General features: G+C 41.5%; 2 protein-coding genes across 3 annotated transcripts in view; both read left to right on the top strand.

The window, feature by feature from the left end:
• The window catches only part of BICD2 (BICD cargo adaptor 2), a 55,504-nt gene extending 53,402 nt beyond the window's left edge, over window positions 1-2,102 (top strand). Inside the window, exon 8 of the mRNA XM_053989216.1 lies at window positions 1,485-2,102. Within this exon, the coding sequence (XP_053845191.1) occupies window positions 1,485-1,583 (99 nt within the window). The 3' untranslated portion in view covers window positions 1,584-2,102. The remainder of the gene's footprint in view (window positions 1-1,484) is intronic.
• A 7,286-nt stretch (window positions 2,103-9,388) lies between these two features.
• The window catches only part of FGD3 (FYVE, RhoGEF and PH domain containing 3), a 94,933-nt gene continuing 76,602 nt past the window's right edge, over window positions 9,389-27,719 (top strand). Inside the window, exon 1 of one of the 2 annotated variants that reach the window (XM_053988957.1) lies at window positions 9,389-9,651. In XM_053988957.1, coding sequence (XP_053844932.1) covers window positions 9,516-9,651 — 136 coding nt within the window. In that variant the 5' untranslated portion in view covers window positions 9,389-9,515. The remainder of the gene's footprint in view (window positions 9,652-27,719) is intronic. The other variant, XM_053988959.1, reaches the window with a different exon arrangement.

Genomic DNA, 27,719 nt, shown 5'->3' with positions numbered 1-27,719 from the left:
GAGTATTTCTGAAGCAAAGGTAATACACTGAGTGGGAGCAGTGTAATGAAAGCTGATTTTTGTGACTGTGCTGGAGAAAACCTGAGAAAAATTTTAAAATGTAAACCAAATCTCTACTGATATCTAACTAGGACAATGTATGTAATGTGTTGCTTGCAGTTGAAAGTTATATACATGAGCAAAGCTTGAGTTAGCTAGATGTAAATGAGGTGAGTTTAAGGCAGGCTGAAGTGAGCTAGTGCATGTCCAGACCTCCCATCAGCCTCATGAGAATAAGAATTGAACTAAGCTGAAAATTACTTTCAGGGCAGAACCCCCAAATATTGTGGCTTTTGATGGAATCAGGTGTCATATTAGAAGGACACTGTGTGTAGCCAAATATGTACCCATGTGACTATGTTGCAAGAATTTGGCATAATTTTATATATTTGAAGCATCTCTGATGTTACTTTTAAAATAAATACCAGCAGATGGCCATTTGGGCTCTGAATGTCCTAGGCTAAAATACTGTAGCAGGTTTAACTCACAGGAGAAACTTCCATACTGATGATTTAGTATATGGTTTTAAAGCAAACATAAGAGGAAGAAATAATGTTAAAAGAGTGAAACTTCTAAAAAGAAACTCTCACTAGCAATTACATGACCCATTCTCAATAACAGCATTTAATTTTTTTTTGAAACTGATCATTTCTGCTTTTCAAACAGTAATCTATTTGAGGAATTACAATTCTCCATTTTTAAGGAGAGAATAAGAAGCAATGCATTTAAATGTATGCTTCTTCATATTGCTTGACATTATTTCTTTTATATCTTCTCTGCAAAACCTTACTCCCTATTTTTTACACAGAAATTTTCAGTTCAACATTGTCTCAGCATTCAGTCGCATGCTAACTCAAATTTAGCGAAAACACTCAATTTGGCAGTTCTGTAATAACAAACATTTTCCCCTTAATTTCTGGTGGTGAGACTGCTACTAACCTATGACAGTTATTTCTAATTATATTGTCTAAACATTCAGGCAGCTTCTACCAACCACAAATGTTGCTTAGTTTTTTTTTTCCTCTGTGGCTTCTACCCTGGAATTCAAATTAATGCAGCTCAAAATTTTATCAAGGGATAAAGAATGAAATATTTGATCCAACAGGGAAACATCAGCTTCCTGCTGTTGCCAGAGGAACAACAAACCTTTATTAAGCCATGTATCAGAGCCATGGAGCTGGAGCAGAAACCTCTCTCCTGTTTGGCAGCCAGATGTCTCCATCAAGAAGGAGAGTGCTGACATGCCATGCACAGTGTTGGAGGGAGGTTTTATCATGTGATCTTACCTGTCTCTAAGGGGTATCCTAAAATTACCCTGCCTTGTTAAGATGGGAAAAGCATTAATTATTTTTAGCTGGTAATCAAGAGGTTGTTTAGTAACAGGTCTCAAAAATAAGATTCAGTTTGTAAAAGTAAGTTCCTTGTGGTTTTGTCTTTCTCCATAGGGACAGAATTCCCAGGTACCAGCTCTCAACAGTACACATAATTACCTAGTTGCTGAATGTCCAGAGCAACTCCCTTTGGAAGTCAGCTTGGAGAAATAACACTGACTGTGGTCTGCATGAAGGGAGGAGAATCCGTGGTGGGAATTGAAAAATAGTAAGAAACATAAAAGGGATGTGGCCCTTATGCCTGAACATACAAAATATAATTATTGGCAGCTGTGTGGAATCAGGAGCAGTTCTGGCAGAGAACACGAGATGGCAGTGCCAGACAGGGCCAGAAAGAGCCAGACAGGGCCAGGCAGCACAAGACAGCAGGACTCATCCACTCACAGGACCCTCTGCTGCTTCAAGGAAAATGGGAGCTGAGAGCACATCAAAGCTGGTCACACTTCTTCTACACTGAGATTTGACTTTTGTCTCAAGAATTCTCCCCTTCACCCCTGCCCTTCTCCCTTTTGTTCAGGTTTGCCATGGTTACCCGTGGTTTTGTACAGCTCACCTTGGATGTATTGCTTGCTCTTTCAGTGAGTCACTGGCTTGGCAGCTCAGGAGTATGAAGCTTTATGAATAGATACCAGTGCTGCAAGTGATTACCCTGAGTCACATGACAGACATAAATGGAACCACAATTGTGAAGAAGTGTTTGGTTTTTTTCGTTTTTTGTTGTTTTTGTTTGTTTGGTTGGTTTTTGTGTGTGTGGTTTGTTTTGGGTTTTTTGGGTTTTTTTTGTTTGTTTGCTTGGTTGGTTTGGTTTGGTTTTGTTTTTTTTTTTTTTTTTTTTTTTTTGTTTGTTTGTTTTTTTAAATTGCTCTGGTAACCCAGTTCACTTCCTGAGCATTCACTGTTTGTCCGTGTGTCACATAACTATTCTGGGCTTGCTCAGGATCTGTTTTGCATAGAACCTGCCCTGCTTGTTAATTTCAGTGCCTAGCAGGAATGGGTTGTGGCAGCAAAAGCTGTCTTCAGCTGTGTGTTAGGTCACAGGTTTGACCGAGTGGTTGGCAAGCAGTGAGTGCACCTTCCCCTTTGCCCATCCATAACCCCGAGTCTGAGCGCTGCTTGAATCAGCATGGCCAAGGTTTCATCCCAGCTGAATCCAGCAGCCAGTGGCCCGGCTGGGAGATGTGGCTACCTATAAGTGGGCACTTCTGCACACTCTCAGCTCACCACTCACTGGCATTGCCAGCTTGCAGGGGGACCTTGTGAAAGGTAAGAAACCAGGCAGGCAATGCTGAGGGTCCTGCAGCAGATATCCTATTGTACTGAGAGGAACAAAGGTAAATTACTGAATCAATCAAAAATCTCAGTATGTAATAAATAGTATGGCCATATACATGTCTCATACATGCCTAGTTTCATTAGTTTAGGAAGATTTGCTGCCAAGAGCTGATGTGGAAACTAAGGTAATAAGTCCCAGTGGCATAGCTGCGAAAATTGGTGTAATTTTGCACTAGCAGATCAACCTGCTACATGAAGAGTAGTAAATAATTAAAGGCTAATAGCACTCCTGAAAAGATTTGATTTCTCAGAGATTTGAAGGAACTCCACCAGCAACTCCACTCTTGGATCTTCAGTTCACCTCCAATTGTATTTTTGACTTGTGAATGAAGTCATATGGTAGAACAGTTGCTGCTGGTGGAAAAGTATTTAAACCTCGCAAATTGCTAGTGAAGACCACACTACTTAAAGCCTGCTTTTGCTCATCATAATGACAGCTAAGAAAATATAGGTATGAAGACAGTCTTAACATCTCCTGTCTATTAAGAATATCCAAAATGTCTACACAAGGTAAAAACTAAAGCTAGTATATATTTCAGGAGATAAATATCTAAAAATAAAAGTGCTTTGGCTAAAAAGCCACTCACTTGTGGCTTGTGGCTTTCAAGGAAGTTTAGGCTTTATATAATTGTATGTGTATATATATATATATATATATATATATATATATGGGGATTGGAATTAGATTATCTTTAAGATTACTTCCAACCCAAACCATTCTATGATTCTGTGATTTTAATTTTTTTTTTTTAAAAAGTCACCTAAGGTGTTTATGCTGATCCATCATACTCAATACATTCTGTGCTAGGGTTGGCCCACTGACTCCTTGAAGACAGAAGATGCAAACTGACTGCTTTAATAAATGAGGTTTACTTACCTGCTTTCCTGGGTACAGATGTGACATGATGTCTCCCATGTGACAGAAAACAGGCATGCTATTGCAGGACAGGAGCTGTATGTAGACATTTCCCTCTGCCTCTGCTTTATGATTCTGCTAAGACCAGCCAAGGTTGGGCAGGACTGTGGTGATCACCCTGGCCTCCTCTGACGGCTCATGACACTATTGCAATCACCAAGATCCTGGTAACACATAGACCAGCCAGGTCTGTGAGTAGAGCAATTGATATGGCTGGTGTGAAATTTTATGAAAACCTTTGAGTAGTTTCATGAAGAGTCATGTTTTCAAAAAGCATACATCTGTATTCTGGATCATTTAATAATAGATTACAGAAATATTGTACTAACCATTTTGTTTTGGTTTTTTTCTTTTCAGAGTTAAGTTTTACTAAATATTTTGGCTTCAGCTAATTTGCTGGGTCACCCTTCAGTAATGTAGTAATTTCATAATTGATGAAATGTACATACAATAACAAAAAAGAGAGATGAGAACTCTTTTATCAGAATTCAAAGTGAGTCAGTGTTTGTTTCTGAAGCCAGATTAACAGTGACTAGGGTGACAAAAATCAAGTGCTGGAATTCCCTCTTTCTGTTTTAAAGCTATACCTTATGTCTGCCAGACCATTGTGGCATGTATTAAAAATCAACATACCTGCAATAAATTTCTAATCTAGTGGTGCCCAGGAAAAAACAGTATTTCCCTCTCCTGTTTGACAGAGATTCCAGTTTTAGTACCTTTCTAATCAAAGCAGCAATCTGACAGAATCCTGGTTTGACTGATTTCAGGATGCTGAAAATCTTGGGTAAAATCTGCAATAGCCCTTTAGAAAGGGCTTAACTCTAATTCTGCTCATTGTTAAAAGCACTTAGGTACCTCTGAGCTTTTTCCTTTTGAATAATGAGATTTGTGTTCCTGAAAGTCATTGATTGCAAAACACATCACCCTTGATGCATGATTCAATTAATAAAGCACATCTTGTTTTTGAAGGTAATGCAAAAGTCAGTGTTGTTTAAAACTGTTTAATTGAATGGTGACAAGCTATAGCTCCTCATTTACTTTATAATGTGATACAAGAATAAATTATGAACATGGACCTGAAAGGATCTTCTGGGTCACTGAGTTCACCCCCACTGCTGCAAATGAATGTGCACATCTGACAAGTCTACAGCTTTAAGCATTCCAAAATATAAATGCAAACCCACAGTAAACAGAACCTAATCTATACACAGAGGTTTCTATAACACTACTGTGCTCTGTCATGAATTCAGCCCTGGTATTTTGGTAACAGCCAACAAACAGAGAAACACCCACTGAACAGGTGAGGATTCTGGTGTCTGTCATACATGTTGGCTGTTAGCTAGTGGTCAGCAACACCTCCTCATCCTCATCATCCTCTCCAGTGAGGATGGACAGTCAAACATCAAGCGTAGCCTTTCTGATCAGCATATTATGAATCCCCTAATGATCCACTCTCATTTTATACCCCAGAGATAGAAGTGAATGGATCCACCACCCTAGTATTGTAGCTCATTGTTTTTTGTCAAGCAATGGCAACAGGATTACTGTTTTCCCCAGCCCAGCATTTAAAAGGTGAAGAATGGCTCTTGTGCCCTCCTTGGACATAGAGGGCATTTTCAGTTGTGAAGATCAGGCTCCAAAAATGGGTACTGCACTGATCATTCATTACCTGTTGTATGAACCTAATTCTGCTTTCAGAGAGCCCAAATAACAACTCTGAGGTGTATTACCTTAGAAAGATCTGAATCAATTTAAATGAAAAAAAACCACCGAAATTATTAAGTCAGTGTATAAAGAATACTAGTGATATTAGAAAGTCCAGGATTGGAAATGCGTCAGTGCTAAGAAAAACTAACATTCAAGCCCCAGTAAATATTTAAGTTCAACAACTTCAAGATGTGCAGCTAAAATACTATTCCACACTGTTATAAAAATCTCATGCCAGAGTTTAAAGGCTGCCACAGGACCTCTGTCCCAAATGGAGGGCTGCATTACTTTTATCTGCAGTTCCTTATTTCTGTATATTGTTCTGTGGGTTTTTTTCTTCTGGATTCTTGACTGCTGTGGTAAGTGGGGTTGGTGAATATGGAATAGACTTGCTTTTGCCAAAGTGCCTAAGATATCGTTAAAAAAAAAAAAAAACAAAACCAAAAAAACACCAAAAAAACAAACCCAAAAGCTACCACAGTAGAGTTTTGGCTTAAAAATTTTCCCTTGAAAATTCGCTTTGATCAATCATTTCTTTCTGACTTTTTTCCCCCCAAATTTAAGAGCAACAGAAGAAGTTTCAGTGCTGCCATAAAATTTAATTGTTTTTTATTGCATTTGCTGGTTTAGTCTCGTTGTAAATGAGAAATAAAGCAGTTCTGCTTTATTTGCAAGTGCAAAGGCCCAGCCGCAAATTCATGAGAATGAGATTGCACAAATACTCAAAAGACATCACAGTAATTTTCAATTCTTCATTTTCACATGAAAAATAGTCTTTTCAGAAAGGGAAGAAACTCCAAAATTCCAAGATTTATAAATAAGGACTCTGTTATTTATAAATAAGGAACTCTATGTTTGCCGTAGCGTCATGTGCAAAAGCACATATGGGTCACCCCAAGGATTATGTGATCCAGAACAATACAAAATGTGCATCTCCTCCAGGAAAAGCATATCAGAAGAACCCCATATATTTCCAAAGCCTTCGCTTTTTGGTCTCCAGTGTCTTATTAAGTCTAGAAGAGGTTATTCTTACCCTCATTAAATCTATCTTTCCTGGCCATGCAGTGGTAGTCGTCATTGAACTGCAAAGCCTACCATGAAGGAGATTTACTTTGTATTGAGAGAGCTCATCTTGTGACAGAATTTTTATGCAATATGACAGGCAAGTTTTTTATTTTTGGAGAGAAAGAATATTTGTATGAACTTTGCTAACTGCTCACACTGCATTTATTGGTGCTTTACTCTTACTCTTGCACACACATGCACTAGATACCAAGGGATTGAAAACAATTAAAACCAGCCCAAGATAAGGACCATATTCAGTGACATTGCCCAGTGCTTCAAAGCTTAAAGAAGTTTTAAGCCCATTGTACTGGGCCCAAAGTAGAATTCACAGCTAAGATTTAATTCAACAAAGACTTTCAGGTCCTCAGCCAGGTCCAGTTCACTGCAGGAGGTTTCCAACCAGTTTCTAATCTATTTAAGAGAATCTTCAGCCTCTTTGAGACTAACACTGTGAATGGCAGAAATGACAGAAATGTTGACAAGGCAGACTTTTTTCTATTATGACTTCCTTCATAAGACAGGAAGGGAAAGAGCTTAGGTAACTTCTTCTAACCTAACTGAGACAGGTTATAAGAAAAGGGCTTTACAGAGCTGGATATATATCTATTGCCTGCAACTCAATGAAAGGTGGCATCCCATGCTTGTTACTCAAAAGTCACAAACTGTGCTGTAAAAGATCCCAGGAACATTTTGCTCCTTGCAGTTTTAAAGGATTGCATGCCTCTCAAATGAGGTGGGAAGTTCCAGATTCAGGAGAGGTGTCCCAGCAATTTCTTTTGTCTTCCCAAATCTGCACTGTTTTGCTCTTTTTCTGGTAGTGTCAGACCACCTTCTTCTTAGCTTTTATTCCTTCCAATCCCTAGCAGAGCTGTAAAGCAGAGCCCTTCTTTTCTTTGTTACTTACCTGCTGAAACTTCTCTCTGAGACCACACGATTTACCTTGGTTGGAGACATGGCTTATTTCCCAGATGTAAAGAAACTGACACTGGCTCTCTATTACAATTTTGCTGGTCAAAAGCAATGGCTACAACTTGCTTAAATTGTTAACTCACTCCAGAATAACTTAACTTATTCTGGTCAGAGAAACAAATTAAATGCTGAAGATACCCAGACTGTAGATACTGACTGCCTAAAATGAAAAATGGTCCAATTCTCTAGGAAAAACAACCCAAAAACCAAACCAAACCAAAATGCTGGCTAGGGTGGGGAAAGAGTTGGACAGGATATAAATAGGTAATTTTAAGGGATGCTGGTTGTTTGGTGTCCTGGTGCTATATCTAACGAGTTTAAATGCTTAAAATAAAGCTTGTCTCAGCTTCATACTTTATAGCATGCACCTTGCTTCCATGAGAGCAAAGAACCTGGGAAATTTCCAACAATTTGTAAGTTTGTTTCTGATGCTGTATCTCCATTATACCTGATAACCATGCAGCAATGACTGGTGAGCTTGGCTCTGTTCTGGTGAAAATGCTATAGAGAAGACCCACTAAAGGACAAAACTAATCCAAGAGAGCCATGTCCATTTTTACAGTAATAAATGTCTGAAATAATTTGTTGTGTATTAAATTTGTGTATGTATATTAATGCTTTAAGGTAGAATTTGGAAAGTAACAGGTTGAATTTTCAAAGTGACAAAAAAATCTAGATTGGTTCCTCACTGATGAATCTGCTTTCTTACTCTGGCATATCTAGATCCTGTTCATGGAGTTGATCTAGAACAGCTACTTCTTTTATTCTGGAATGATTAGTCCACAGAAATAATTTTTGGGAATGTCACTGCAAAACTGTGTTTCCATTCCCCCACACTATTGAAAGCTCAACAGCATATTTCCACACTAATGCCTGCATCAACATTGGATATTTCAGGGGGAAGGTAAAGAGCAATGATGGACTACTGGGTAATAAAAAATAGACGGAAGCCCAACACAGATAACTTTTTATTTTATTGTTTTGCTGTTTTTTTTCTGAAGGTAAATGCCTTTGTGAAGACCATTTTACATGTCTTTTGCTTTCAGAGATAGATTGCTTGATAGGTACTTTTGTTTTTCTCTGTATTATTTACTCTTTGTGATGAGAAGCTGGGATCTTAAATCTCAGAAAGCTGCCTTTAAATATGTGCCTCACCTGAAGAGGCAGGGTTTTACCTCTGTTGAAGGAGCACTTGACCAGGGCTACAAAAGAGAGCATCGCCCTCCAACTCTGCTGCAGCCCTCCTACCTACAGCATCCTACTCCCTGTCCAGGCACAGAATAGTGAGTCAGGTGGGCCTTCGGGTCTGACTATTTAAGAAGCTCTTGTTTTTGGGAATGGTTCTGGGAGCTGGGAAGAGGCTGGCAGGGTTTGGTCCCCTCAGAAAAAATTCGTATCTGAATTGCTCTCTGACGCATACATGGAAGAACAGGTCAGCCAGAGAAGCCATGCACAGCCCGGCATCTCTCCTGGGCTTCGGCATGTGTCCCACAGCCGCCCCCAGCAGCTGCACCGAGAAGCTTTTGGCTCCAAGGGTAACAGCCGGTGTAGAGCCTGTAGCCCTTTCCTTTTCTATTCCTTGTGACGTGATTTTGAGCTTCGCCCTGTGTTCGTCCTCTTTCTTACCGAAGGGACCCATAAACACCTTCCCTGTGGCATGCGAATGATGAGGAGCTTGTGCGCCCCTTGCTCCCTGCAGCTGCATCCCGGAGCCCACCGGTTTACTTGGGGGGGATGGGATGCCCCCGGTTAGCCTAGGACGGGTCTGGCTCAGCGGGAGCTCCTCGTAGATCTGCCCAGGGGCCACGCAAGCGGCAGGCGTTGCTTCCCCAGGGTCGGGCGGGAAGGGGGCAGGAAAGAGTGTTTTCCTCCCTCCCCTTGGCCCCCGCTCCCGGCCCTAGGGAGGGGCCAGCCCCGACGGGTGCGCCCTTTCCCCGCCGCTGCCCCCGTTCCAGGCGCAACACCTGGTCCCCCGGCAGCCGGGGCGGCCCCTCCGGCGTGTCCCGTTGCCGCTTGGGCCGGGCCGGGGCGGGGGCACATCCCGCCTCCGCCGCCTTCAGGGGCGCCGCGTCCCGCTGGCGGCGCCTCATGGCGCGATGCAGCTGCAGTGGGAGGGAGAGGAAACCCACCCCCCTCGCCCGGCGGCCGCCTTTGTAACCGCTTGGCCCAGCTCAGCGCGCAGCGGCTCGGGGAGCGCCGGAGCGCGGCGGCGGGAGCAGATGGAGCCGGAGGGTAAGGCTACGCCCAGCCCCTCGCGCCCCGGCCGCGATTCCGAGGGAGCCCCGCGCTGGCCCGCCGAATTCTCGGTGGAGGCTGCGGCGGCCGCGGGGAGCCGGGCCGGGAGCGAGGCGGCGCAGTGGTCCCGGCGGGCCGCGAGGTGCCTGTGGCGCGGGCGGTGAGGCTGGTTCCCGGCCGGCCCCGCTCCAGGTGTGCGGGCCCTCCGCCGCCGTCTCCCTCCCCTACCCTCCCCTCGCCGGCTGGCGGGCGGGCGCGGTCCCGCCGGCTCTGCTGGCGCCAGGGCCCCGCTCCGCCCGCGCCCTCGGCGGGGAGCCCGGGGTCGGGCCGCTCCGCCGCGGGGAGGCGGGGGCCCAGCGGAGCAGCTCGCACGGACCTGGGGGCGCGCTCAACTAACTTTCTTTCTTTAATTGATTTTTTCTTTTCGTTCCTTGCTGCCGCGAGCGGCTGGCGCGGTTCTGATGTAAACCCATCGCCCGGGGGACCGGCCTGCCCTCCCGAGGCTGGACCTGCAGCGGCGCTGGCTGCGCTACCCGTGGCCTCCCAAGTGCCAGCTGCGGGCTCACCGAGCTGCCCCCGTACACATACCCCGGACCCGGCGTCCCTGTGCGGCTCACAATAGCCAGGGAATCCATGTTTGAGTAAATGCAGCACTAAGTTGTTTAAATATATTTTTAGTTCTCCTAAAACCACACAAAATCACTTCTGTTAAACATTCATTTCATTAAGACTGCTATTAACTGTAGAGATTAAATTTATTTCCTGCCAATCCATATTTAGGCACTTATGAAATGCTGAGGTTTTTTTTCCTCTCTCCTTTTTAAAAAACCTTTTGGAACTGTTAGTACTTTAAACGTAAACAATTTCCAGTTGCAAATTGGAAGTCTCTGAACCATAATGATCTGTTATGTTTAGCTGTCTGTCTCTGTAAAACCAGCATTCTCGTGGCAAAAAACAAAAAAACAAAAACAAACAAACAAAAAAAACCCAAAAAAACCAAAAAAACCCCAAAAAACCAAACAAACCCAAAAAACAGAAACAAGGAAGGAAAGGGGGGGGGGGGGGAAAGCCCGAAAACCCCTTATGAGATTTATGTTTAGAAAACTGGCTACATGCATTGTAGCTGTTTTTTTTAAACCTCAGTACCTATGTCACATTTTCCATTCCAAATATTAAGAGTGGTGTAACTATGTTAAAGAGATATACTCTACTTTCCATTGCAAGCTTTAGGGAATTTTAACACAAAGGAAAACAGCTCTGCAACGTAAAAGAATCTTGCCTGATACACAGTGGCACCAAGGAATGGGAGAGACTATTGGCAATTTTTAATGACCAGAATTTGTTGAGAAGCATGGAGAATGGACAGGGGTTATGTATGGTGACCAATACATTGATAAAAGGATTCTTGCATTCTTTAGAAGAAATTTGTCTTTCATAGAAAGCTGTTTTTCAAAATGCTAGGAGGATGGTTTAGAGTTCATACTCCATCTAGCAGAGCTGTGTTTATAATATCCCTTGAAATAAGCAAGCTGGGTTGTTCCTGATTTAGTTCATTTGTGACCCTGTTCTTTATGTTGTAAGTGTTCTTACCTTAATAACGCTAAAGAAAAATTATAAAAATAAAATTGAGGTTGAAGGAATTCCTTTTAAAGAAAAAAATTCTTATTTTTAAAAAGTGGAAGTTTTCTGCCCTGCTTTTACCTACAAAAACTGGATCAACCTAGGAAAATTATGGTGAGTTGCAAAGCTGCTGAAGTTCCCCACCTGCCCTGGATCCAGAGATATTCAGGCAATCTGACTTCTGGCACCTCCTGAACTCTTTGTGTACCAATCTTCAGTACATTAATTTTTAGAGGCTGGTCCTCCCACGTGGGTTGGAGCCTGCAGTAGCTGAAATGCCCATGTTAGCAGTCTCCTGCTCTGTTTGTGAAGGAGCCAGGGTTCTCAGGTGAGTTGCTTGTAGATTGCAAAACAAGCAGTATGTAATTGCAATGTCAGTTGCTTGTAGACTGGTGCAATATGTGTCCCTCTGTATGTGTGTGTTTGTTATTTTCTTGAGTGTGGTGCGTCTCACTGAAAAGCATCAACCAGTGAGCTTTACTCCTATTTTCAGAGTCAATGGACTCAGAGTGTGGTGATATAACGGAAATCTGTAGAGCTTGTTTGCTCTTGTGGCTCTGATCCTATGTGCCCTGCTTGCATAGTCCTGGCTGGAATCATTCTTGAATGGAGCTGGAATTGCTGTTGTCCAGTCACATTTGGCACAGCTTCTTGCATTTAAACACATGTCTAAAACTCTTGTTGAAAGTAGAGAGCCAGGACTTTCTCTTTCCAGAGGACCTTTGCCTCTTGCTGAGTGTGCAGATCTAAGGCCTGTCAGATGTTTTCCACAGAGGCAGGGAAGAAAGATGGACTTGATACTAGGTTGCCCTTTCCTTAAGGAAATCCAGTGTAGTGGACTAACACTACAGAAATACTGACCAACACAATTCTTGTGGGTGTCTCCCTGACTCCTAACATTGGCTGAGGTGATAATGTAGGACAAGGTCGGGACTGCAGAGTGTATTTGGTCTTGGAGTGTCTCAGAGGTGCAAGAGAGAGTATTTCATTCAAAACAATAAAAGCAGTAGAATCATAATGATGATGGTCCTCATGGCTTTTTGTGTGGAATGAGCTTCTGTAGTGTGATCCAGAATGAGGAAGACTGCCTTAGGTCAGTAGTGGTGGAAGTGGGATGTTGAAACCTTGTGACACCATGAGTGACAGACTTGGGAAGTCAGAATCCCAGGTGATGATTTTTCAGTCGTGCATTGGTTGCACTGCAGTGTTTTCAAGGCAGTTTTTGTGGCTGGATTTTCCAAAGTATTCCAATGGTTTTATACTCTGCGTTCCCTGATCAGGTTCAATGTGTTTGGTTTTGAGGAAGCTTTGTTCTCAAACAAGCTATGTGAGGTGGAGTGGTGTGGGCAGTGCTGCTCTTTAAAATATGACCTAAAGTCCAACTACTGGTTTTCAATGAAAAATATGCAGCTAACTTCTGCAGGAAGGTTGGGGAACAGCTCTGTCTTCCCATGTGTGTCTGTAAGCTCAAAAAACACTGAATGTTTCTAACTGAAGCGTGTCTGTTCCTGCTGACCAAGCTCAATAATTATGGATGCATGGGTTTTTTTCCAGATTGCCTAGTCCTTTTTTTTTTTTAGGGATCTTGATAAGATTATTGGAGATCAATAATGGTCCTGCTTTGGTCAGTGAGTATGACCAAGGGTTCTGTGTGAGAATTGAAAGGGCAGGAAGTGTACATGCAGCAATGATGTGATTAATGCTTTAGTTCCTCTGACTGTGCATTGGTTCTACTAAAGCTATGAACTTGTGAAATGCTTTTGAGTAAGATTAATTTTCTTTTTCGAGCTGTTTTGTTGAAATTTACATTTTAATTTTTAAATTTAAATTTTTCATTTACCGAAAACTCAATTTGAAACTAAAAGAGGTGACTGGTAAAACCTAAGTAATGAATATTTCTAGTTCCCTGGATACAGATATTGTGTTAGACATTTGAGCCATTGGTTGTGTACATGTTAACTTGTTTGAGTTGGGTGAACAGTGTCAGATTAAAATCAGTAATAACTACTGTGGTATCCATTTGTATTGGCATTATCAGATTTTAATGTGAAATTTGATGTTTCACTTGAGAGACTGACTATGACTTGCGATTCTTACACAATGATGAATATTGATACTCTTTTGAAAATATGTCTCTTGTTCCAAATTCTCTGAACTGAAAGTTCATTTTAAGTAAAACATAATGTGACTTCATGTATTCCTCAGATGTGGGAACAGAGCATATGACATAACCTGAGCTAAGACGGACTTGGACATGAGTGAGAGAAAGGAGGGGGAAGGTAGGAGAGAGTATTGTTGAAGTCCTTTCCATGATGTGACAGCTCTTGAGCCATGCTACATGCCCATCACCAGCTCTCAGGGCTCTCGTTTTTTTTGTCCTCTGCCAACCCCTTTGAACACCCCATTGAGAGCTGAGCCTGGCACCCCTGAGCACAGGACCCCAGACCGCCATGGTGAAAATCCATATGAAATTGAAAATAGATGTCTGCAGCTCAGTGTTGCATTCTCTGGAGCATTTGGGAGGCAGTCAGTCACAGCACTTGGAACTCTGGCTGGTTTGGAGGTTATTAGTGGTGAAATTTGAGATGCCTTTGTTGGTGGAACAATAGTGAGGCATACTAGAAAGTGCTTCCAGGAGAACTTTTTTCCCCTCCCTCTACTCTCCCCCCTCCCATTCAAAGCCAGCTCCTAAAAGCAAGGCTTAATAATTTACATTTGTTACATAATGATTTACATTTTACACTTTGCAGCATCTTAAAATTTTATGGGTCTTGGGTTTTATTTCACAGTTTGTGGCTGTTCATTCTATCTGTGCTGCCTGTAATTAGGAACTCCTGATATTACAATACTGAGTGTTTGCTTTACCTGGGTACCCAGCGAATGCTGTGCCAGCCTGTGAAGAAAAGATGTGCTGGTACATGGTGTCCCTGCCGGTGATGCTAACTGGAGTGACAGCCTCATGCTCATCTCCACTCCCTTGGTGGTGTGGCCATTACTTTTTCTGGCAGTGGTCACCACGTCTTTCTATGAGAAATACCCAGGTCTGCAGTTGTGGTCTGGCTTCTCAGGATTAACTTGTTGAGTTTAAGTGGCATTATTTAAAGTACATTGCCTCTGTGGTCCCTGATCACTACCTCACAAAATGCTGTTCTCCCTGCCTTTTCTTCTGGTTTTACTGACTTCTGTTGCTTTTTTGGTCGTTCTGTGAAAGAGTTTATTGGTATTGCCTGCTTCCTTCTTTTCTGGGTTGTGCTTTTCTTGCTATTTGTCTGGGGTTAAGACCCTTGTGTGGGACAGAAAGCCAATTATTTAACTACTGTTAGAGGGCTAGGTGAAGAATTGAGGTGGAAGGCTGAGAACAGGAGGTTGTTGACATAGCATAATCTCAATCATGGCATACATGACTCCCTGCAGGATCCTTGAGGGGCTCAGCAAAATAAGTTCATCAGCTCCTCATCTATAGTCCCTCCATTAACAGAGGAATGAAATCTCTACTGTGAAGCCAGGCCATTTGAATAATCTTTCAGATATGGGCATGATACTTTTGTCCCTCAGTCTTTCTTTCCTCCCTCTTAGTATAATTAATTTTGTGGTTATGGACTCTAAAAACCAACAGCTCTTCCACAGATAACCATCAGCATAAAAAAGTTGCAGGAGTGCTAAAATGGGATTTTTCTCCTTTGTTGAGAAGCTTGGTAGTGCTTGAATGATGTAATATGTTAATGGTGGGGCTAGTAAATCTGGCTATACTGTCACAAGGCATCCCTAAGAGGCAGTGTTGGTCCCTCTCTGTGCTTGTGTTGGGCACCAATAGCCTGAGAAGGATGTTTTGTGTCTTGAAGAAATATGTCAAGTGTTACCAGCTTTGGTGTCTTAAATGCTGGTGACTTTCTGGAGAGCTCAGAGTTATTAGAGGCAAAAATTACCATTTCTAAATTTTAAAATTTCATAGGCCTCTAGGGTACATTTAAATGTGGTGGAAGTATTGATAGCTGTTCAGAGGGCACTCTTGAGGCTTGGTCAGAAGCAGTCATTGAGCAGTGAATAGAGTCATGTAGAATTAATGGTCTTCAAATCTGTTGATTTTTTTTTTCCTAGTCATACTAAAAATGCATCTTTTGGGATGACAGAACCTTCAAGGTACTAGCAGGGACAGAGCAGACCACTGGCCATTGCTGTGAGAGGTGAGGAGCTTTGAAACATTTTAGGTCCTCATGTATTTCAGCATGGCCGTGAGCAATTATTTACTGTAACTGCATTTTAAAATCCTGAAATGTCCCCTTTTGAAAGATTGTTCTAGTTCTTTGTTTCTTCTTTATTCATCTAACTTGATGCAGCTTCACAGAAATTCTTTTGTTTAATGAATAGTCAAGGAGAGAACATTTTTATGCTGGACTATTGAATGAATCAATTACACATGCAATTTGCCATTTTTCTCTCTTGAAGCATTTTGAATAATCTCCACTGAAGTATACAGAACCACTGCTAAAAGTGTAGTACCTTTACAGGTAAGTTCTAGTACTCATTGAGCTGGTTAATTAATGTGAATGGCTAAAACACTAATACAGAGTCCAAAGCTGACACTGGTTAGATGTCAGCCTGTTATTGGAAGCCCAACCTCTATCCTTGAGATGGAGCATTTGGATACAGTGTGTGCAAACAGCATACACATCTGTACACAGCATCATGGCAATCTGGATGGAGATTTTTGGAGGATACCAGTCTCCATATTAAAGAATCTAATTTCTAAAAGTTCAAAGAACCCAGTAGCCCCAGTATTTTTTGAAAGAAGGGTGACATCTAAATATCATTTGGATGTCAGAGGTTTCGCCTCTTTTTTTTATACTTCTGAAAAACAGGCAGGTGTCTGATATAATGAAGGAATTTAACACTGGGGTCTAGTTTTCTTAAACTCTTGGCCTCTTTTTATTCTTTCTTTTTGGGCTTGCAGGCTCTGAGCAGAAATTCTCTCTTGGTAATTTAACCCTGAGCAAATATTTACATTCATGAGATTCTTGCTACTTCAGTAATCATTTTGAGCCTTGACTTTGGAACAGGGTGAAAGTTAATGTACCAAACACTGGGGCAAGGAACTGTGAAAGGAAGACCAAAGAAACCTCCAAACATGGGTTTTCCATGTTTGATGTGAATCACCTGCTAAGTGTAATGTGGTTGTCACTTCCAGAATGAGATCTACAGAGATACTGTGTTTTCTGCCACTCTCCCTATGTGTCTGATGCGGGCTTGTGATTTGAATTTTACCCACAGCTTTAAAAAGCTGAATAAAACTGTTTGTGTAAAAACTGAAGGGAATGAATAAGTAGAATAGAAGACTGAGATAGAAAAGAAGGAAAAAGTGAGTACAGTGAAAAAAAACCTCATAGAGGTGTAGGAAGAGATTTTGAAGAAAGAGGATTTTAAAGTCAAAATTAGTAAGTAATCTAAATTTTGTAAAAAAGGAAACTTGTACAAAACGCTCTGGGAGATTAACCTGTGGGCACTGCAGAGGTAAGGGAAAAGTTCTCCAGGGTAACACCAACAGAAAGCTGAATAAATGTGGTAAAGGAAGGAGTGATCTCTCTGCAGACCAGTGAATGAAAATACCACCAGATCTCAGCTTCCCGTGGGTTTGGTTTTTTTCCTAGATTTTGCTGTTTCAATCCAGCATCATGCCCTGTGCTGGCTGCAGTGTTTCTGGGAAAGACAGGGAATGAGAGCATACTCAGTTCTCACACCCTTTGGGGGAGAAATATGCAAGGTTCCTCGTGCAGGCTCTTGGTGGAGGATGGAGTTTCCTCATACAAGCCCACCTTGGCCACACCTTTTGAAATGTGTTTGGAGCCCCAGGGATTTGGTAGTGGTGTGGCCCTTGGGTCAACCACTGCAGCTCCATGCTGCTGCTGGTGAGCTGCCAGGAGAGCAGGGTTGTGTGCACCTGCATGGGATAGCTGAACATCCCATGCAGGTGCATAGTGCAAGCTGGGCATTGTATTCCCTCTTAAATTGGATGGAAAAGAGGATTGTGCCCCCATAGGTAAAATTGTGCTGTAGGTTGACATGGTTGTACTGGAGCTGTGACTGAACTTAAAAAAGCTGACAGTGATTAAGGCCCAGCCCCCAGGCTGTAGTAGTGTACATCTTGGAACTCTTAGGGGCTTGTCTTGAAGTCACATATATGGTTTTTCTATTTAATTTTTTTCCCCATTTTTTCCTTGTTTGTTGAATATCTGCAAAGCCCCTGACTGGAGGTAGATGAATTTTGCCTGGAGGAAACTTCAGCCATTCCAATTTCCTGTTGGAGCCAGGTGTGCCATCTCTGTAAATCACTCTCACAGGCTGTGGGAGTCATCCATACAGAGTGAAGTTTCCCACGGAGGAACAAAGAGTGCTGCCTGCTGAGTTCTCCTGGATCTGTTTCACTAATTGCTATTGAAATTCTTACAGCCTCTTTCTTGGCTATAGAAATGCAGTGCCAAATATCAACACTGGGTGGAGAAGTTCCCTTCTAGTTGTTGCGTGGTTGAGAAATGCATTTCTTAATTTTTTTTTCATCTTATGCAAATACATGCCTTGCTTTGCCATTTCAAACTTACTGTTGAAAGTGCAAATGTTCCCAGCTAGTAATAGTAAAATTACTAAAGTAAATAGTAAAATAAAAATAGTAATTTAAGAAAATCCTGTCTTATCCATACTGTGTGGAGTTGTTGGAACTGGGTCTTTGGTTGGAGTTATGGCTGCTTAATCTTGATGGCTGTGCAGTCAAAAAAGTTGCTTCACTTGGAATGCAGAACAGATGCTTTTCTTATTCACTTGAAAGGATAGTCTGGTGTTTTATTGGTATTTTCCAGACCATGCAAGTCTCAAAAGTTATTTTTAAAACTGCTAATCCTCTTAGGATAATGAAACTGCTGAAGCAAATTTTGAGGATAGGAGAGCTGCTGTGTTACTTGTCCATCTACTTTGGGGTTCTGGCCACAGACTGAAAACCTTTGTGGCAAATGGTTATGGAATAACTGGCAGCAAGAGGTGGTTTTATTATTTCTTTTCTTCCTCCTACTCTCAATTGTTTAAAAATTCCATTGTGTCTTAAAGCTGGAGGGTTCATTGATGCACAGAATTCATGGCCTCCATTGAAATTGAAATTTTCTTATGGCTGGTAACAGAATTTCTAGTTGTTCAGAAACTGTATACAGAGTTGTGCCCCTGTTTTACTTGTATGTTTGAAGTGTTAAAATGTTGTATCATGACAATATATCATGAGTGTCGATGTTCCACCCCAGTCCTCTGTGCAAAATGTTGAATTTTGGGTTTGAGCTGATTCATTCAAAGCTGTAAGGAACCTGCAGGTGAGTTGCCTCCAACTGCACAGGGTGCACTGTTTTAGTACTCCCTTTTCTCTACTCCCTCTTTGTTGGATTAGGTTTCATCATGGAGAATTGAGCAGGATCTTGCAGAATGATTTTTGATGACAACAGAGCCTCTATAGGGTGGTGGCTTCCATGGAGGGTCAGAAACCCAGGAGTCATAGGTGGTGCCTGTAATCTGGGAGAGGCTTGGTGAAATGCTCTTAAAAACCTTAAACCATGAGAACACAGGTTTTAAATTCGGCTGCATGATTTCCCGACATCTGCTTTTGCACCTACATTGCATGGGTCTCCCAGTCACAAAGGTATTGGCTGCTAAGACTATATTCCAAATTTGCCAAACACATTAGATTTTCCTGTCTCCTGTTTCCTGATGGGTTCCATCAGCTTTATTGGATGAACATCAGACTCTTGTTGAGTCCTGGTCATCTGTTTGTCCCACTTCACAGTGCCTGATGAATCCTCGTGTACTACTGATGTGGCTCAGCATCAACCTACCACTTCCTTTTTTTCTCATTTCCAGCTGTTCTTGGTCTCTTCCCTCTGACATATTCAGTTCTGAGTGGCACAGTTTGTGGAAGCTCCAGGATATTCCTGATGACATCTTTTCCCAAAATGTTTTTGCTATGACATCTGCTTGGCTGACTAATAAAAATTAATAAGCTCTGAGTTACTGCAGTTTGAACTGAACTTAGCCTTGATCTTCAGATCCTTCTGGACACCAGATTTCAAAAATGCACATTTTTGTGCATTACTTTCAGCCCTCTAAAACTTTTAGTTTTATATCCAAAATTTATTGAGATTTAGATAGTGTTTGTGGAGTTATGATAACTGTGCTGCTGTTTCCCTGATTTTTAATTTTATTTCATTTAACTCCCACCCCCCACTAAATTAATGTTCCTCTATCTTGTGATGGAAGAAGCGATTTTACATATTAAATGAGACTTTTGAGCATGTAATCTCTTGGTGTAGCTTGAAGAATTCTGGGTGTGGTGATATGATAAATAATAAAATCCATGATCGTTGTCATTCCTTAGTACCATGCATCCCATAGGGAATCCCTTCAGGCACCTACTGAGGAGGTGCTTGGCACTAAAAGCTGATTTTTTATTTCACCAGGGAGTGGGGAAAATAAGATGAGATGTAATCTAATATCCATTTGATTAGTAAATCAATATATTGATCTATCTTTTGAAATTAATTAAAGATGTTTAAATGACATGTGCCTTAATTTCTAAAAACACTGCAGAATCATAATTTGCAGTAAAGGCCTTAAAATACTTTTTTTATGCAATAAAATTGTTTTTTTCTTTTTAAAATGTTAGTAAGAGTTTTCAAAGGCAGCACAGTTATAGAAGGAGGAGTAGTCAGAATGTGATTCTGTAACTTCCGTTTTGGTTTTGTTTGGTTTTTTTTACGACTTGAAAATCAGATGGTGGTTTAAGGATTTTTTAAGTTGATACTGGGGATTGCAGTGGTGTGCCCTTGCTGAGAAGGCTTGTGGCAGACCTTCAAATCCAAATCCTTATTTTTCAGTCTGGTGTAGTCAAGATTACTGTCATTTATTTCACTTAGAAGCAGAGTAGGCTTTTCAGCAACTTTGGTGTTAAAAGACACAACCCAAAGAAATTTTATAGTTTTCCCCTTGATGATTCTGCTGCCAGACAGATTTTTTGGAGGGAGGTCACACTTCCAGGGATTAACACAGGCTGGAGCAAGATAAAGCCTTGTCTGAACAGAGCAGGCAGAGCTTTGCCTGGGTATTGCTTCTTAGATGTCTTCTAATGTCAGTGGGTAACCAGTACAGGACTCGAGCTGATCAGCCAGATTGCATGCCCAAACTTTCCCAGAGAAAGGGAATCTGTTGGAAAAATGCTTATCCAAAAGGGAGCCTGAACTGGAAATATGGTGGTAATGATCAACTTACTGATGGATTTATAATCGGAGTTCTGCTCAAAATGATGTGTCTTAATTATATGTATTTTTAGGTCGTGTTACAGCTGGGTAATAGGCTTGTGTAAATGTGTCTACTGAATGAATGTGTAATTAATGTCCAGAATAAAAGAAATGTAATTAACAAGATTTTTCTTCATAAGGACCGCATTTATCAAATAGGTTTGTTTTTTCTATGTTAGCAACCTGGTCTAGTGGAAAGTGTCCCTGCCCATGGCAGGGGTATTGGAGTGTGGTGGTCTTTAAGGTCTCTTCCAATGCAAACCATATGTGATTCTATAATTCTATGAATATGCAGAAACTGGATGTAGATCATTACACTTCCTTGTTTTGGCTCTGACTTGTGGTGAATTTGGTTTTCAGTGATGAAAATGTGTTGCTGCATCTTTAGCTGACTATTCAGCTGACTCTGAATTTATCCCCACGCCCTGCACCCAGCTAGCCTATTCAAGATGTGATGTAGAGACTTCATTTCCACTTGCTGGTATTGATTAAACTGTAGTGTCCAATTTTTTTTCCTCTTCCTTTTGGAATACGTTAAATGCATTTTTAAGAGCCGGATGTCACAGTTGCAGGATTTGAACTAGTTTGTTTAAACAAAAAAACCCACAAAAACTAGAAGTCTGTATTTTTTCTACATTGTTATTTTTAGGTTTATTTAATGACAGTCATGATAGAGGCTGATTTATGCAGGATTCGACATGTATCTCAGCTGTGGATTTCTACAGCAGTTCATAATAGCATAGAAATGTTTGTAGAGGCTAGATAATGACAGTGTTTGGTTATGTTGTTTGGCTGAAATATGTAGCATACTTGTTAAAGACATTGAAATCTCTGGTCCCTTACTTGGAGTTAACCTAGATAGGACAGTGTTGCTGCTCTCTGTCAATCCCACCCATTATATCTGTTCTCTGTGTAGTCCTAATACAAGGGTTAAAATGGAATTAAATGGATTTTCTGGTTTTGTTGATTACTGATATTAAATCTAATGTGTTTTTTGGCTAGGGCTTTGTCTTGTAGAGTTGGGATTTTTTTTTAACTAATTGCTTTTTGAGAGAAATCAGGAGTAAGACTTCCTTCTTTCTATTTTTTTTTTTTCAGTGCTGACAATTGTCTCCTAAATGTTAGATCTGAGCTGACAGATCCACACTCCATCATGCAGACCTGCTTTTGAATACATTCCCAGCGCATTGACTATTCCAGAAAGTTAATGCAAGCACCTCCAGTTTCTTCCTTCCCTCAGCTTCTGTCATACTGATCATGTAAAAAAAGGCTATTTGTGTCTAGATTTGATTCGTTTCCCTATGCTAGTCTCCAAATTTGGAGCACTGTTTAAACTCTCTTCTACTAAAACAACTTGCAGGTAGTCAGCTCCTGCCTTTTTGGGGCTGTCCATGTAAACTCAGCTGGGGTCTGGCCAGCATGACTAAGGGTCGTCTGGCTGGGAAGATACAGAAATCTTTGTTACAAGTACTGTTTTGGGGGTGTTTTTCTTGTTTTATTTGGGGGATTTGTGTTGTTTGGTTTTTGGGGTTTTTTTTGGGGGGGGGGGTTGGCGGGGGGGGTTGGGTTGGTTGGTTTTTTTTTTTTTTTTTGTAGGAGGGATGTTTTGATTGGTTTTGTTTGATTTTTTTGTTTGGGGTTTTTCTTTTGTTTGTTTGGTTTGGTTAGTTTGGGGTTTTTTGAGTGTTTGGTTTTTAAGAAGACCTTCAAAAATAACGTACATGCTGGAATAGCTTCATCCCAGTGAAGGCATACAGCAGATCCTTGGCAGTATGAGCTCAGCTTTAGTTTCCATTATATGTTATTGGATCTTTGGAAGGATTTTCCACTAGAAAAGAAGCATTATCTTCTGAGTTCAGGTAGGCTAACCCACTACTAAAAGTTGGCTTGCAGTGTTTGTAAATGTGGGCACACCATAGTTTTATATCATGTAGCCAGGATTATTATAAACAGTGACATGTTTTCTGCTCTTTGTCGACATGCTTAATTTTATGGTGTCATGGTTTGGGAATGGTACTCCCCAACTAAGTGCTCCCACCTAGACTCTCCAAGCCATTCTCCACTTGCTCTCTCCCTTGTGGCAGCTGGATAGGAGAATTGGAGGCACAGCAGATAAAGATCATGAGTTGAGAGAAGATCAGTTTACTGAAAACAGCAATGAGGTAAGAAAATTAACAGTAAAGGCAACAATAGTAATACAGAATGAACAGGAAAGAGGCCAACAATTCATGTGCTCATCACCATGCAGGACCCTTGACAATGGTCAGGACCCCTCTGACCACACCATGGTGTGCTACCTGGAAGGGACCCCTTCTCCCATCCTGGAAAATGATGTGAAGTGGTACAGCATAACCTCTGGGCTCTACAGTAAAAACTAACCCTGTCCTGGCTGGAACCCAGAACAAGTGTTCTTTTTGGGATGACAGTTCAGAAGCAAGCACTGACACTTGAGGTTTTAGTGCTGTAGTCAGCCTGCAATGCTAATCAGACCCAGTACAGCAGAGGAAAAACATGTGTGTCTTGTTAGGGAAAAAAATATTCTTCTGAGTTCATGGGGGTTCAGTATATTCCCTTGCAGATTCAGCTTTGTAAGAAAATGGATATTTATTTTCCCCAGATTTAGGTCCCAAGTATGCTCAGAGATCTGAACGAAATGTAGAGTTCCCCTACAAGTCATGTTATGAGTGTTCTCCATATTCAAAAGTTGGTTAATCTCCTTAGATTATCTTTAAAAGTGTTTGAGGATACAGATTGCAAAGTAATCTTAGTTTAAGATCTGGGGTGCTTAACAACTGAGGATTGTCTTCAACATGTCAATATCATTAGGAAAAAGCCCAGGCTGTTCTAAATAGTTTTCCACTCTCTATTTACAGGCTTGATAGGAGTTTTATTGTTTATTTGGCATGAAAGACTTTGGTCCATAAGAGCAGGAAATGACAGGGAAAAAAAGTTTACTGCCTGTTACACCGCTCTGTTCTAATGGGAAAATAAAAGTAGGAACAGAAGTTTGCTTTTTCCCTCCTTCATTTTCCTCTTTGTTGGAGGGGATGTGTTTGTTACAGTGGAAATTGACTGAAGAAGTTATTTTTGTAGTTCAGCTTGTGAAGCTCTTGGATCCATCTGGAAACACTAGATATCTTTCAGTTTGGGAGATTAGGAAAAATTGCAGCAGTCAAAGAAAGGTATCTGTCATTCTTGAGGTAAATATAAGATGTCTAGTGATCAGTGGCTCAGGTGGTTACATGAGGACAAGGGAAAAATGTGATGCTGAAAAGCGGGAGAATTTGGGTTCTGCCAAAGAAAAGGGCTTTGTAATGTCTTATTCATTGGTGAGTAGTCTAAACTGTCGTCTCTGCAGAGTTCTGGGGGTCATGCAGTCTCAGTGGTAACAGAGATTGTCTTGGCTTCTTTTAATGGCTGATCAGGTCTGAGAGAAGAATATTATTTTCTGCATTTCTGAGCTGTTCACCAGTCAGTGCTCTGCTGGTGTTACAGTAAATTCCTAATTGCTAATATTGTCAGGAATGCTCCCCTGCCCCCCTCCCCCATTACAAACTTGAGTTGCTACTGTACTGGCAGCCAGCAGTCTTGGCACCAACACCAAAGGCAAAACTATAAAGATGAGTGTTTAAGGAATCTGTAAGATGTATGTCAGGAAAAGATTCCTTTAGCTAGAAGCTGGTGTCCTGGTGGAGTTACATCTTTTTGTATTGGACGAAGTGGCATTTGATGGAGTCCTCAGAATACCACAGATCTCTTTCACTGGAAAAAGTGGGTATTGTAGGAAACTCAAGATATGGCCCTGCTAATTCTTGTAAATCTCTCAGCTTCTTTCTATGCTCCTAAACACAGGGCTTGCAATCCCTAATTGGGCATGAGGACTCCTCACTGAAATGGCTTTACTTGGCACTGTGGTAAGACATTCTGGTGCCTTGAGCTGTAACACAACTTAATTTTGGCACCGTTGCTGCCCTGCAGTTTGTGGAGGAGGACTTGTCTTATTATATATGCAGAGTTTTTTTATTCTGCTCGAACTAATAGCAAGATCATATTTACACTGGAGCACCAGGGGTAAATGCATGGTATATTGCAGTAAACTGATTTAAAAAAATAATAACTGTATTAACCTCTTTAGCTACCTAGAGTATTTTTAGATTTCACCCAAAACAACTGGGCATGGAACTAGGAGATTACTGAGAGCTAAGGTGCTGCTCTAGTGTTCTAGCTTTCTCTGCAGTTAGGCAGACCATGTTTTGCACTTGGTTGCTTGAGGGTTTCTAATCAGGAGAATCAGAAACTTGTCCTGTTTCAAGTACTGACTTACACTGTATAATTGAAACAACTGACCTTTTAGGTGTTAGTGTACAGTGCTTACACTTTGACTGAATCAGCTACTTCTAAATTGGGCTTTGAGGTAATGTCAGCTTTGTCAGCTCAGTTGGACCTCTGACAGCAGTTGAGAAAGTCAAGAAGAGGATTGGCTTTGTTTCTTTTGACCTCCTGAAGCTTTTTGTCTCTTCATTTTGGTCAGCTGAAGACTTTATTTGGAGTCTGTAAAAAAGAGGACTAGGTTATTTGAGCTGTCTGGAAAACCCTGTTGGACTAGGATCAGCTTTAAGGCTACCCAAAAGCTTGGGCTGGATATCTAGGCTAGTGTGTTGCTAGCAAGACAGAGTGCACAGATACACGGTCTCCCTTGCAGCTGGATGGATTCTCTCCATCTGTAGCACTGGCATTTATTAGTGGCAACTGTGACTTGGGATGCAGAGACTAACAGTCTCTTACAAACCTTTTCTTAGTGGATGCTTCCTGTGAGAAATTCCTGCTGAGAAGTCTGCTCTCACTTTCTTCTGGATAGACTGAACTTGGTGGTTGCCTTCTCTCTTGTGTCAGTTTTGGGGGAAGACTGGATTTGGCTTGTAAGGGAGGAGTATAAACAATTCTTGGAGTATTCAGGAGTGGGAAACAGTTGTAGTTGACATTGTTCTGCTTAGGATGTATTCTTCGTTTTTGGTATTTAGTGGTAGATTTTACTTAGGTAAGACGTTTACTTTGAGGTTAAAAATATCAAAAAAAGGAAGAATAGCTGGTATTTGCTATGTCTACATCAGTAGTTAGTGCAGCCTATGGAACTGGATCTGTGGAAGGAAGGTGGTGCTGAGAACCACCATCTGCCCTGAGTTGAGTGTGAAGGGCTTTTAGATCAGCTCACGGTAGGCCCTGAAAGACCACGTGCCTGTCAGCTGCTGCTGTGTGCTTGCCACACTCACTGAATGCCTGTTCTCTTGAGAGAGAACAGGTCATATGCTCCCAGGCTGTGCTTGGCTGCAAACCAAAACACAGTAGTATGAAGTGAGGTGAGAGATAGCTTCAAAGGAGCCCTCTGGCTAGCACTAAAATGGGGATGGTGACACATCCCTTGTCAGCCCCTGGAAAACCTGCACAGTGGAGTTTGATAGCCAGCTTGGTGGGGCCATGACTCAAGGCTCAAACTGAGCCTTGTTCACTCTTCTCTTTGATCCCACGCAGGAAAGAAGTGTCAGAGAGCAGCTTAATTCTGTCTCTGTAAGGTGTTTTTTGCTCATCAAATTGACTTTGGATAATGATCAAATTGATGGAGTCTGACTGCATAACACAGAACAACCCAGTCTAACACAGAACTCAGCCACTAGACCCAAAATCTAAAGAAGGAGAACCTCAATCCATCCCACTCCTTCTGGTTTGATGGCAGTGACAGCAAGAGATGCCCAGAGCCTGGAGATGGATCACAGGTCAGCAGGAGAACACCTGAAGGACAGTGGAAAGCAATTCCAACCGCTCCAGCCAGTAGATTTTCTTCACTAGGACCCAGTTTAAATTCCCCTGCACACATTAATACAGCATGGGAAATAAACAAGAGGAATTAAAAGTGTGCAGTGCTATGATTGTACCAGCTGGGGCTGGAGCTATGCTGTGAGAGGTGGGGGTGTTCAACCTGGAGAACAGAAGGCTCTTGGGAGATCTTAGAGCTCCTTGCAGTGCCTAAGGAATCTCTAAGAGGTTTAGAGTGGGACTTCGGAAAAGGGCATGGAGTGACAGGACCAGGGAGAATGGCTTCCCACTGCAGAGGGCAGGGTTAGATTAGATTTTAGGAAGAAATTCTTGGCGGTGAGAGTGGTGAAGCCCTGGCACTGGTTGCCTAGAGATGCTGGGGCTGCTCCTGGATCCCTGGAAGTGTCCAAGGCCAGGGTGGACAGGGCTTGCAGCATGTTCCTGCCCATAGCAGGAACATCTTGTTGAAATCAGACAATCTTCAAAATGCCATTGAGCTCAAATCATTCTAGGACCTTGACAAATAAAGCCATGCTGTGCAGGCTGGGCTGCCTTCTCTGGCAATTGGCTTTTGCTGTGATTTCAAACAATTAAAACTTGCTTTAGTGCCATCAGTAGCCATGACCATGACCTTCCACCATAAGCAATTAAGTTGTTTGAAAGGTCAGGAAGATGTTGCTGTTTTTTCTGTTTCCTAAGTTGATCAACACTTGTCTTCTTCCTACAAACTGGAGTGTTTCCTGGAGGTGTGTGCCCCATTGTTTGTTTATCAAGACTGCTAAATATGTTTCAAACTCAATGTCTTTAAAGTAATATGTTCATTGGAGAGGGGGATTACTTTTAAAATTGAAGCATTAAAACTGATAGAAAATAATTTTGTGGTGATCCTGGCAATGGCTCCTTTTTGTTTGTTTATTTGTTTTGTGGGGTTTTGTTTGTTTGTTTGGGTTTGTGGAGTTACTATTATTATTTGTCTCCAGGAACTTCATTAGTAGGAGTTTCTTGTAATCTATCTTTTTCTTCTTGGCTCAGTTTCTTACTTCTCTTTAGTGATAAATAAGGAGATGTCTGGTTTTTAAAATCATGATATCAGAGCTGATTAATGTTGGTTGAGAGAGAAGCGCAGGATGTATGTTTCAAAGGCACAGAAAGAAATAGGAAGTTTGCTTTCTAGTTAAATATGTTCTTTTCTATTTAAAGGTTTGCAGCATCCCTGTTTGCCTTGATTAAGGCATCTGATTTTTTATTCCTTCTTTGATTTTTTTTTCCTTCATGAGGGAAAACAGCTTGACATTTTACCCAAGGTGACAGATT

The sequence above is a fragment of the Vidua macroura genome, chromosome 13 (assembly GCF_024509145.1).
Source record: "Vidua macroura isolate BioBank_ID:100142 chromosome 13, ASM2450914v1, whole genome shotgun sequence".
In the NCBI taxonomy this organism is placed as follows: domain Eukaryota; kingdom Metazoa; phylum Chordata; class Aves; order Passeriformes; family Viduidae; genus Vidua; species Vidua macroura.
Note: the sequence above shows the minus strand (reverse complement) of the source record. Positions and strands in the feature narration are given on the sequence as shown.